Genomic DNA, 13,285 nt, shown 5'->3' with positions numbered 1-13,285 from the left:
CCGGTGTATGAAGATCTCCAGTATCGACTGGCAATGCGTCTGTTGCCAGTACGATCTCGCTTCTCTTTCCTGCGAGAGGCTCACCCGCAGATCATATATTGCATCCGTGATGGGTGTTCTGCAGTGGAGACAGAATAACATCTGTTCTTCGAGTGCGTATTGCCCTCTAAACTATGGCCAGTGATGTTTCGTGACTGGTCTTCGTTCTTCACCTACGCCCCAAAGTGGATCGACATTGTACTTGGACGTCGACCCACACGAACTGACGAGTGGAAAGAACACATCGGCATGTTGGGAGACCTATGGCAGATCATGCGTGCGATCGTCCTTCACTTTGTGTGGACCGTGCGCAACGACTGTCTGTTCCGACAGCGCGCACCAACACCGTTGCTACCAGCACTCCGTGTCATCTATACGACGTTCAGCGCTCATGTACAAGCTTCCATGCGTCGTTCTCAATCTGAAGAAGACCAAGCCTCGATCAAGTGTGTATTGAAACAACTTCGGTGTTCTCGCTCACTTGGTGGGTTTATGCAAGTCAACCCACAGTTATTCGCTGTGAGGTTCCTCAAGCAACAAATGCAAGGTTAATTGCACCGGAGGATACAAGAGGATCGATCGTAGATTCTCCAATCTCCCTCATCGAACAACGATAGGAATCTGTATTATAGCAGATACACTGTATAATTATCTAGCTCAATGTATACTAGCAGGCTCACAGTCATATTCTAGGTAGATTGAGAAGTCATTCCGTCTAATTCTAGTAATATAGACACTTAAACTCGGCCAAGCTGTCACTTTCCAATTCGCCATGTCAAGCAAAATATACTCAACAAAACAGAAGAAGCCTTTCCCCTTTTGCGCTCAGCCCCGATTTGCTCATATGGTTTCTAGTATCGACGACCTTACGTCTGCCACGTCAGTAGTGGAAGCTGTGGTTGCATCTGGTCTAATTTGTTATCTCCGGTACTTGCAAACGTCGATGGATCTTTGGAAGGATCCTCGAACACACAGTCCACTAGTTCCTGCGAACACGGATTCGCTGAGTTGTCTTCGGAGTCCGGCGATGGTATGGTCTTGCAGCTGCTTGCACCGTCTATGAACGAGCCGGATGCTCTACAGGATCCTGACGAGGATGGGCTACAGACACTTCTTACACCAAGGCATACCACCCACCCATGCTAGGACTGCGCACCCCCTGCTGCTGATGACGCATGGTCGACTGATCGCGAGTCCTCGCGCACGCCGACGCTTCATGCCTTGCTTCAGCGCTCAACAGTGATCCGTCGTGCCACCGTTGAAGCATCCACCCCGCCACGAGTCGAGATGCCTCGGCCCAAGGCTGTGGATATTGAAGCCATCGACGCCCTGTATGCGTCCGGTGGCGACTGGAGTCAGCTTGCCGCCTCTATTGACCGCGCTCGCCCGTATGTTTTGCCTCGAACAAGCTTTGTGGTCGTCATTGAGACTGGCCAGGCATTCCAGCGTACCGCGCAGAGCAAAATTCTTGCTTCGTTGCTGAAGGATCATGGCAATTTTATCGTTAGCCGGCAAATTGAGCTACATCAATTCGGTCAGCTAACTTACGCGCCTGGTGGAATCGGCCGGGTGAAGTCGAAGACTCGAGAAGCCTGCCAACGTCTAGCCGGTCAAGCAGTCAAGATCCTTGGCGGCAAATATCATTTCGGCGAGGCTAGCATTCTCGCAGAACGCTTCTTCATCGATGTGTTAAGCATCAATAGTAACTTTGACGCAGACCTCATGCTACGACGCTTCTTTGCGGTTGGAGCTCAGCCGCTTTATGGCACTTTTCGTGATGTGAATTTGGATGCGGTCATTACTACCGCCACCTGGCGTATGTACTTCCGGTCTAGCCATTGCCCACCCGAGCTTGTTTTACGTGGAACTGCCTGCGATCAACTTGTGTTCGATGGCCGGGTCTACCCGGTACACGCAAAAAAATTCGCCATTCCCGACGCAGAGACTGGCGTACGGGCAACGTTCTATTCATGCTCTCGACCTCAAGGCAACTGCTGTCCCACGGTCTTCGACAACTCCTACCATGCCGAGTGCCTGTGCACCACAGCCTTCCTTCGCTGCAGTGGTACGCACTGACGGGTTAAAGACTTCACTTCAGCAATCTTTTCGTGCAGGTGCATCCACGATATCTGGTATAGTCCCTGCTGCAGCCTCCCCTGGGAATTTAACGCCAAGTGAATTATCCCTCGACACTGCAGGATCACAGGTAATGTCACCACCAAGCAGTTTGAAATCCTCTCAGCTTCTTCTGCTTCCCCCATCGCCACAACCCGTCCCGGCTACTGAGTCTGCATTGGTTCTTGTGACGGGAGGCAAACGCAAGGACAAACGTTCTTGAGCGGATGAGGACTTTGCCAACATGTTGATGAAGTCTCGTCCATAGAGGCATACCGGGACTATGCGCACCGATCCAGTTGCTATAAGCAAGACTCGGCTTTCGACTTTCACATTCAGAATTCCGAAACGTCTTCTCGTTTTTTTCTTCCGTCCGATTGATCCGTTCCTTCGTCGGATAAGCATTGAGGAGGTGTGGACTCCTGATGGCTCAACCTCTAGCATCCTGGCGGACATCTCAGCCAGATTTCGGGCCCATTGGGGCTCAATCATGGGTGATGCTGCTAGTCTTGCCGGACCATTACCACCCACAGACCGCGCTAGCCGTGAGCAGCTGCTGTCTACGATCGATAAACGTCTCTCAGGTGCTGACCAAGATATTTACAATGCTCCCATTGCTGGTGCTGACTTTGCTGAAGCACTTAAGCACATGAGAGCTAATTTTGCCCCAGGCATGGATGGCCTCACTGCTGGTTTTTATCGAATTGCACCAGATACATTTAGTGAATGCCTGCGCATTGTGTTCAACCACCAGCTGGCACGTGGTGAGCTTCTTCCCTCTCAACGCAAGTCAGCTGTGTGCAGTGTTACACAAAAGGGTCCGCGGAATGACCCCGGCGACTTCAGACCAATCTCGCTGATTGGTGAAGATGTCAAGGCGCTGTCCAAGGTGCTGACGTACCGCCTTCAGACTTTTCTTCCACATTTTATTCATGATGACCAGAAGGCGTTTGTCAAGCATCGGACTATATATCACCACGTGAGGTTTCTCGCTGATCTACAAGATCTGGTGACCGAACTCGATGAGGATGCTTACGCCATGATTCTCGACTTTGAGAAAGCGTATGATCGGGTCGAATGGAGCTACATGTTTCAAGTGCTCGATCGCATGGGTTGTGGAGGTGACTTTACCAACTGGGTGAGACTTCTCTACACTGGTCCCCAGGCTCACCTCCTTCTCAATGGCCACGTTCAACCTCCTTTCTTTCCCACCCGAGGGGTCAAACAAGGCGATCCGCTATCGGCACTGTTATTTGTCATGGTGGTGGAATCCCTTGGTAACCTGCTCTGGCAGCATGAGGAGCATGGTGTATGTCTTTCCAACGACCACACTGTCACCAGTGTCTTCTTTGCGGACGATTCTACGTTGCTTTCCAGCTCGCTCTCAGGTATTCAAGCGCAGCTTGAGCTAGTTCAACTATACTGTGACGGCTCCGGAGCCAGGCTCAACCTTGCCATGAGCGTGATTATGCCCCTGAACCGACGTAGCACCTCGCCTTGTTTTCCTGTTGCCAAGGTGCTACAACGGGGTGAGACGGTTAAGTTCTTGAGCATTCTCTTCGGTCAGGATCCAGTTGACGACGCCATTGTCGAGCTCATGGATCGGCGTTTCTATGAAGGCTTTTTGCACTGGTTTCGTAGAGCACAAACTCTTCAAGGCCGGTTGCTTATTTCGATGACAATGGTGCTTTCCCGACTTTGGTACTTTGCCGTACATGTACCAATCCCGCGGCACCTAGTTTAGCAGTGGCAGTCCACACTTAATCGCTTTGTGCTTGCGCGTCGCCACGAACGGAACGCTAAGCCCATTTAGTTGATCCCTAAGTAGTTTTTGTACCAGACCCGCTTAAATGGGGGTCTAGGTATCCCTAGCATCGAAGCGGCGATCAAACGCCAAAGAATCAACGTGTTCCTCCAATTTATCGCTGCGTCAGCATCGGCCCAGCGTGACTGGACCACTCCGGGAACTAGACTTATTTCGCTGGCCTTGCCCATGTGGGGTCCCTGGAAAACTCTCGACTTCCTCACTATCAGCCCTATGCGTCACGGAGCTTTTCTTCGGTGGAATGTGTTATCTCACTGGTGGCGACATGTCTGGCGTTTGTGGTATTTGATCAAGTAGGGAAGTTACTTGGAAGGACCTTTCCCATACGGCTCGCCTTGGGTATGTGCTACAGCAACCGATATGGTTTCATGCCGAGCCTGAATTTCAAATTTTCTCCTGGCGTCCCGATCCGACAGCTCCGCGCCACAGCGATGCAGTCTGTGCATGGTTGCTGAACCTCAACGAAGTTACCGTCAACATGGCGCGACGACTTTCAACCTTCGGTGTCCTGCTGACTTTCTGGATTCTGATGGTGCGCGGTCGGATTCTGAATCGTTTGCTCGCTGCCATATCGACTACCGGCTCATGTCAATTCCCGCGTACCAGCAATTTCAGTGGCTTCGACGGTTGCACCATGAAGTCACGCAAATTTATGAGCGGCTACGTGGTCTCTGTAGTCAAACGCCGCTACCACCTCCAGGTGCGGCGTGGACGTGTCCTCCTACACCGTACGTTGATGTGCGAGTGGGTGACCGAGTTCACGTCGTGCCCTATATACCCCGTTTTCAGTTGCTCATGCTGGTGTGGACGGCAGCGCTGCCCACGAAGCCCCACCCAATCCAGTTACACGATGCGCGAATCACAGCAACTGACATCACGGTGTTCGCACACCAGTGCAAACGACTTCGGTGGCTACTCCTTCCAATCTATTCGGACTTGCAGTTTCGCCTTGCCTTTCGGCTTTTGCCGGTGCGTTTCACGTTTCACGTATCTTCGAGATGCGCATCCCAACATCGTCTATTGCGTCCGGAGTGGATGCCATGCAGTGGAATCAGAGCGGCACTTACCTGTGGTCGATTCAATTTCGCGACTGGTCGATTTACTGTCATGCCATCGTGACTCGATATTGCCCTTGGGCGGCCGCCATGTTTTACGCTGGCTTGGCAGGAGCATGAAGTTGTTATCCGCGACTTATGGCAGGTCACGCGTTGTGCTATCCTTCATCTGCTGTGGACTGTGCGCAATGACGGCTTGTTTCGCCAGCGTGCGCCCATACCTCTTGGGCCAGCTTGACGTGTCGTCTACACTACATTTAGCGCCCACTTACGAGCTTGTCTACGTCAAATGTACGGGCAGACGCAACGAGCATCGCTACGGACTGTGATGAGCCAGCTTAGGCGCTCACGCTCTTTGGGTGCCTTTATGCCAACCCGACATTGTTCTCAGTGCGCTCCTTGTAACCTACCCGTCATAATTTTCGACTTCAAGCCAGCTCTCAATGTGGTGGACTCAACTGATCCGGCTTCTTTACGGCCTCACTCCACGCTTCCGGTGAGATTCTGTAACCATACTTTCAATTTTTCACGGTATTTCGGTGCGGTGGGTTATAATAAGTTTCAGAGGTCCTCTTTTTCTACCTATGATGCCTCTGGCGGGTTATCAAACATGAAGGATCCATGCGCGCCATTAGATAGAAACTCTCACTTTTCAGTTTGGTTTATATATAAAGTTTATCTCAGTTCAAGAAATTACTCCGGTGTTTCAGTGGTATACCACTCAAATTTTAATCGGAAGGTCACCTGTTCGATTCCCGGGGCCGACAGAATTGCCAAAAATGACTTCATCAGTGACGGTCAAGACTAGAGGGTCGTCGCCAGGGCCTGTAAGGGTGACGGGCGGCCCGAGCCTGACATAGGATTGCGGAGTTGCGGCAATCGGGTGTCAATTGCAAAATTTGGCCAGAGTTAGCACTCCCGCTGGCCGGCCTCAGCAGCTTTGTATAGTGGCTCGAAAAGGCTTAGGAACTTTCGGCAGGCCTAACCTTCCCGATCCTGCGAGAATTTATACATCATTTCCCGGATTATCTCCGTTTGCAGGACATCAGTTCTGAAAGGTTACTTGGCCCTCAGATTTCAGTCCTCACTTCTCAATTCTCCTGCCCAGCTCAAGCCCAATTGCCAAAACCATTGACCGCCAAGATGGACCACGCAGCCGCTAAGAACTTCCCGATCGCGACCGCCTCCAAGGGGTCTCCATCCCGAAATTTCAATACCAAGACGTCTAAATCGGAGTCGGATAAGACTAGAGGGTCATCGCTAGGGCCTGAAGGGTGACGGGCGGCCCAAGCTGCCCGTCACCCAAGACACTGCTGAGACGTCTTGGGTTCTCTACCAGCAGCTCATTAATGATGGCAACCAAGCCTCTCTCGACATCGTGGATCGGTTCCTGACCCAACATCCAGATCGTAAGAAGACGAATCAAGCATTTGTGGCCCAGGATTGTCGCTCCCTTCTCGCCATGGCAGCCAATGAGGATAATTCTTGCGTTGCGCATGCTATCCAAATGGCATATGAGTTGCTGGGTCTCGATAAGGCAGCCGCCATTTCCCAGAAATCTGGCGGGAGTATGTTGACCAAGCCAATCTCTCCGGCATTGATGTGTCCAGCGGCTTCAAGCATGTTAAACAGATTGTTCGATACTGCCGTTATGCCGTCCCCAAGCCTGGGTGGAGTATTCATCTGCCCCAACTTCGTCAAAATCTTTTCGACGGGGATGGGGTGGGCTATTTGGCCACAGTGCGACGGGTGCTTCCTCTACCTAACGTCGTCCTTGGACCAGGTGTTTACATTGTTGGTGCGTATAAGAAGAATATGCCTAGCCATTGTTTTGCTATGCAAATCAATCAGCTCGGTGCAGTCATCATTCGTGAGAATGGAGCTACCACAGTCTTGGGAGAAAACCGTTGGTTTCGCACCATTAGTTTTATCCGGCCTATCCAGGTCTTCCTTAGCGAGTAGGTTTGTTTTCCTCCGCTTTAGCCATATAGTTCCATATCGACTCATTTGACATAGGCAAAAGAAGCAAATATCGTATTAACAAAATAATACAGATTTTCTTAACTCGGCCAAGCTGTCACATGAATGATGCTTTGTTATCAAATACATAATCTAAAACTAAAAGACCATCTGTTCTTTTTGCGCTCAATTCCAATTTGCTCCTATGGATTCTAGTATCGACCACCTAACGCCTGCTACGTCAGTGGTGGGAGCTGCAGTTGCAGCTGGCCAAATTTACTATCTCTCGCTGAATCTTTGGATGGATCCTTGAACCTATTGCCTACTAGTTCCTGTGAACACGGGTCCGCTGAGTTGTCTTCGGAATTCGGCGATGGTATGGTCGTGCAGCTGCATGCACCGTCTGTGCACCAACCACATGCTCTACAGGATCCTGACGAAGATGGGCTGCAGACACTTCTTACGCGAACGCATACTACCCACCCATGCTAGGACTGCGCATCCCCCTGCTACTGATGACGCATGGTCGACTGATCGCGAGTCCTCGCGCACGCCGACGCTTCATGCCTTGCTTTAGCGCTCAACAGTGATCCGTCGTGCCACCGTTGGAGCATCCACCCCGCCACGAGTCGAGATGCCTCGGCCCAAGGCTGTGGATATTGAAGCCATCGACGCCCTGTATGCGTCCGGTGGCGACTGGAGTCAGCTTGCCGCCTCTATTGACCGCGCTCGCCCGTATGTTTTGCCTCGAACAAGCTTTGTGGTGGTCATTGAGACTGGCCAGGCATTCCAGCGTACCGCGCAGAGCAAAATTCTTGCTTCGTTGCTGAAGGATCATGGCAATTTTTTCGTTAGCTATCAGATTGAGCTTTATCAACTCGGTCAGCTAACTTACGCGCCTGGTGGAATCGGCCGGGTGAAGTCGAAGACTCGAGAAGCCTGCCAACGTCTAGTCGGTCAAGCAGTCAAGATCCTTGGCGGCAAATACCATTTCGGCGAGGCTGGCATTCTCGCCGAACGCTTCTTCATCGATGTGTTAAGCATCAATAGTAACTTTGACGCAGACCTCATGCTACGACGCTTCTTTGAGCTTGGAGCTCAGCCGCTTTATGGCACTTTTCGTGATGTGAATTTGGATGCGGTCATTACTACCGCCACCTGGCGTATGTACTTCCGGTCTAGCCATTGCCCACCCGAGCTTGTTTTACGTGGAACTGCCTGCGATCAACTTGTGTTCGATGGCCGGGTCTACCCGGTACACGCAAAAAATTCGCCATTCCCGACGCAGAGACTGGCGTACGGGCAACGTTCTATTCATGCTCTCGACCTCAAGGCAACTGCTGCTCCACGGTCTTCGACCACTCCTACGCGCGAATGGCCAAAGACTTCGCTAAAGAGATTATTCGGCTGCAGCCTCCCAAGGGAATATCACGCCCAGTGAAAAATCTTTAGGCACGATCACAGGTGGTGTCGCCACCAATCAGCTCGAAATCCTCTCCGCTCCTTTTGCTCTCCTCACCAGCACAACCGCCACAACCCGTACCGTCTACTGAGTCTGCATTGGTGTGACCGGAGGCAAGCGCGAGGGCAAGCGTTCCAAGGCGGATGAGGACTCTGATCTTTTATGGAGGACTACAGTCTCCAACAATTGACAAGATGGTCAATTCCCTAGGTCCCAGCACACAACCACCGTCTGCTCCACCCCAACATGTAACTGGTGTACCCTCACTCATCCATTGGTATATGCTGCTTCACGATGGAGAAGCAAGTCCAATGGCAAGGCGATATGCTCGATGACCTCGAATATCTTCGTGACTGCGGAAGATCTTTTCAGAGAGCGAGGAGGTGTTTGAGCATCAGAGATAAGAGGATCGGCCGGATCTAGTTGCTAAGTCACTTTCAACACGTTACGAAGGTGGCTGCACGAATGGATGAGACTGCGGTCTCGTGGCAGAATGTCACTTTTCTGACCATTAAGACGAATGGTATAAATAAAAATGGACACCTGCTTATTGAGCACAGTATAGTCGTTCTTCCGTCCAGAAGACCAAGCTCCGTGATAGTCACCTTCCAGTTTAAGCCTGCCTCACGCTTAATTAAGGTCAGCGATCCAAGCGCAATCAGTACATCGCGGACGATGTGGAGGTGTTCTTACTCTGATCAACAAATTTTTTCCAGGTATTGACGCGACAGCACAACTTGTGAGCTGACTGCCCCAAGCCGCCATCTCATCGTCCGAAAAAAAGTGGTCGATAGTTGTCAGAGTACGTTCATATCGCGTACTCACCGGTGGACGACCAAGATCAAGTCTCGTACTGAATTGGATTACTGTTAAGACAACGAACTCATCAGTAGAGTAAAACTAACCTGTCTAACGACGGTGTTAACCCAGCTCACGTTCCATATCAGTGGGGGAACAATCCAACAATTGGCGAGTTCTACTTCGCAATGATAGGAAGAGCCGTCATCGAAGAATTAAAAGCAACGTCGCTATGGACGCTTGGCTGCCACAAGCCAGTTATCCCTGTGGTAGCTTTTCTGACACCTCTAGCTTAAAATTCGAATGTTTTTATATATAATAAGTTTTTAATAGAATGTATTTTATACTTAAAGTTTTTGAAAAATATATTAGTTAAGATAATTTAAATAATGCCGTATTTTTAAAATCACTTCTCTATCAAATGCTTAAAGTCAATGCGACTAACATCATACCAGGTAACTTAAGCACGCCCCTTAATCCCGACCTGATCTTGGCATAGCCACATTTTCTAGCTCGTCCAGGCGACAGCGCGTGTATAGGCTGGGTGGGTCAGCTGGGGGTTATCGACGGCTTGCACATCCATCACGCACGGTAGCGCCTGTACACTGGCCCGCAGCTACGACTGACCAGCTTAACAACGATTTATTGTCTACGGACTTCAGCAACGCGCTATACGAGACTCGACCTTCTTTGATCCCTCGAGCGCTAGTGACCATCTGGCGCACACGTAACGGTGCGATCCTTATCTCGGCTCCAAGGATACGGTTCTGGCGCTTTTTTTAAGTTTCTGCTCGATACCCTGACGTGGTCGATGTCATCCATGGTGAAGCACGGCACTCTCCGCATTGCATTCAATCCGGGCAAAGTATTGGCGCAACTCATTCGGCGCCACTAGGGGCGCCCTGCAGTGTCATTTGCGACGACGAGCAGGATGGTGCACTGGTGGCTGAGCGAGTGACGCTCGATCAAGCAGGGTCATTGTACCGCTCCAAGCGTGACGACATCTCCCAATCGTTTTTACGCTGCACTACAGACGTACCGGGACTGTTTGCACCGAACCAGTTGCTATAAGCAAGACTCGGCACTCAACTTTCATATTCAGATTTCCGAGACTTATTTTCGGTGTTTTTTTTTCGTCCGCTTGATCCGTCCTTTCGACAGGTAGGCACTGATGAGGTTCGGACTCCTGGTGGTTTCATCTCCCGCAACCGGTGGCCATCGTAGCCAGGTTTCGGGATCGCTGGAACTCAGCCAGTAGTGACGCTGCTAGTCTTGCCGGACAACTACCACTTACTTACCACGCCAGCCGAAAGAATCTGGTGTCCACGATAGATGGACGTCTTTCCGGTGCTGACCAAGACATACTCAATGCTCCCATCGCCGGTGCTGACTTCACTGAAGCTCTAAAGCACGCGATACCTGAATCCGCCCCTGGCCTGGATGGTCTCACGGCTGGATTTCTTACCAGGTTGCATTCGATACCTTTGGTGAGTGCCTTCAAATTGTATTTGATCACTATCTAGCACATGGTGAACTCCTTCCTTCTCAACGCAAATTAGCTGTGTGCATGTTACACCCAGGTACCAAGTAAGGTTCTTGCTGATCCACAAGATCTGATGACCGAACTCGATGGGGACGCCTATGCCATGCGTATGACTGGGTCGAGTGGAGCTACAGTTTTATCGGCTTCCAGCCAGATGGCTTGAAAACCCATCAAAGGCAATTGTACTTAGAATAGAGGGACCTTTAAAACTAAATTTCGATCTGCTGCACCGAGCTAACGTTATAGCTTAAAAGTATGGGCATAACGTCTCACTGGGAACGTGTAGTGATGCATGCCTTTAATTTTTAAATGAAGCCATATCGATTGAGTCCACCAGCGCGAGAGGGAGTATCCATTCGCGTCATCGGGTATTAGCTCCCACTTCCAGCTTTTATAAGCGAAGTTCTGTCACGAAAATTAAACTTCGCCGGTGGGCTCAGTAGAAATATTGTCGAAATAAATAGAATAGACAGGGAAGAATCAATCTGCCTGGCTGAAATCTGTGTTAACTATTGATTTTGCAGGTAAGTGTTGTTGAGGGTATAGTTGCAACTCAATTAAAATTCTATGCTGACACTAAGGAAAGTGAAGATAGATATGCATGTTTGATTGTGTATTTGTACCATTGATGTACACACAAGTAGCGAAAAGCTAGTAGAAATTCTAATCACATCGTAGCTCAGTCGGGAAGATGTGGCAGCACCAAACCCCATCACTATTTGGAAGTTTAAGCCTGTAAGAAACTGACGTCTGAAGATTTTCAGCGCTATCCTGCCAGATAGTGACGTCTCCATTTTTGTTGCTGCGACAAACATTAGAAGGAAAGAAATATGGTTATAAACCAATGGCTGATAGGGAAGAATGGTCAGCAAGGTTTCGTAGGAATGAATGGACGTGAGATCGTTTCCCTCACAATTAACACATTTAATCAATACGCTCACTTTTAGTTTTACAACTTCGGCCTAAAGCCATCTTTCTTTTAGCTCCAAGCACGCAAAGCTTAATAAGTTATAAGTCCAAACAGCGAATTTGGTTTCAAAGTAGAGTCCTTTGACAAGTCCAACTGCGACCTGTGGACCAGACTCTCGCAGAGTTTCCCATGACTGTGACGCAAATCGTTCCTTACACGCTGACTTTGCCTCAGCGCTTCGAGGTCGCGTTATTTCCTCTTCGTATGTCGCGGTAATCACCTCGATGGTGATCCAATATACCTGTTCCACAGTGCCTCCATTAAGGCCACGTAGGAAATGCTTACAGGAGCGTCATGGAAGGCGTGTAATCTAGAGCGCGTCACGAAGTAGACTCGCGACTTAAATGTATTGGCGCTTTTGTGGACTTCTTTCTTCGTAGATAATAGCGTGAACACATTCCAACGCTGAATTTTCGATACTTGTGCCCCCGTCAAGCTTTGAGTCGATACTCGAAGCTGGCGAACAGCAACCAGGTGATGATTTTTTACCCCCCTCTTGGCACTGGATATCCTTATCCATTGTGCCGCAAACACGTGACGGGATAAGCCATGCTCGACCGTCGACCCTTGATGCGGGAGCTCCTGCTCGACCTCAAGTGTGGGAACATTGGTTCGAACACAGTGGGTGATAATGGGAACCCCGGTTCGACCATTAAGTTGTCACGTGGGGACTCCTGTCCCATCCACGTCATACTCGTGTTGGAGCCCCTGTTCGACCACAAAAATTGCTCTTGTGGGAGCCTCAGCTCTGCCACGATGGGTACAGATGCGAACCCGGGTTCGACCACTGCATGCACGTCCGTGAACATCTGTCCGACAACGTTGCCCTTTCGCGGGAGCCGCTGCTCATCCGCATTCTTCTCCTCGCTGGAAGCGAGGTGTTTCTGTCACTAGTGTCTAGAAGGACAGAACAAGCAGTACAGAAAGGACCATCGCTTGCTCTGTGTATTGCAGACGTCGTGGGTTCACGATTTTTTGAATAAGACGTTGGTTCAGTCACTTGGGGATACTAAGAGATGGGGTAACACTTCCCTTCTCACTGATCTTGCAAACCGGTCGAGCTGGGGCTTGTAACGTGCCAACCATGGTATGCTTAGGATGAAATCGAATGCATAGTTCATCGCAATTACGAGAAATCATCATACATGCGAACACCGTCAAACGTTTACGGCAATGACACTTCGCATCGCGTATCGCGATGCGGTTTCCCGTCTGCCAACTTGGCGGTGACTTGTCCCTGCCCCTCGCGGACCGAAATGCTGGGAGGCAGCATCGATAAATAGGTTTGACAAAAAAAACTGTTCGTCGCTCTTGAGCCCAGGAGCGCTGGTAGAGGTCACCGGACATTGGCGACATGCCAACTGACAATAATCAGACGCGAATTACCACTTGTATTGTTGGCATTTAACCGTGCAAACAGCACGTGAGAGCTGGAAGGTCGGGCTGCCACCGAGGGACCAGGACCTCCGCTCCAACCAGCAGGGCGCCCTGCACCTACTGGTCCCGATCATTTTTTAGA

General features: G+C 50.3%; 1 protein-coding gene across 1 annotated transcript; it reads left to right on the top strand.

The window, feature by feature from the left end:
* Positions 1–6,496: 6,496 nt before the first annotated feature.
* CCR75_005852 (uncharacterized protein) lies at positions 6,497–6,996 on the top strand (the record flags this gene model as incomplete). The annotated part of the gene is given in 2 exon segments (XM_067963926.1): positions 6,497–6,602; positions 6,617–6,996. 2 exon segments carry the CDS (start codon positions 6,497–6,499, stop codon positions 6,994–6,996), a joined length of 486 nt encoding a protein of 161 aa, XP_067815512.1.
* Positions 6,997–13,285: the final 6,289 nt, after the last annotated feature.

This window comes from Bremia lactucae, linkage group LG16 (assembly GCF_004359215.1).
Source record: "Bremia lactucae strain SF5 linkage group LG16, whole genome shotgun sequence".
NCBI classification, from domain to species: domain Eukaryota; phylum Oomycota; class Peronosporomycetes; order Peronosporales; family Peronosporaceae; genus Bremia; species Bremia lactucae.
This window is presented reverse-complemented; position numbering and strand designations above follow the sequence as displayed.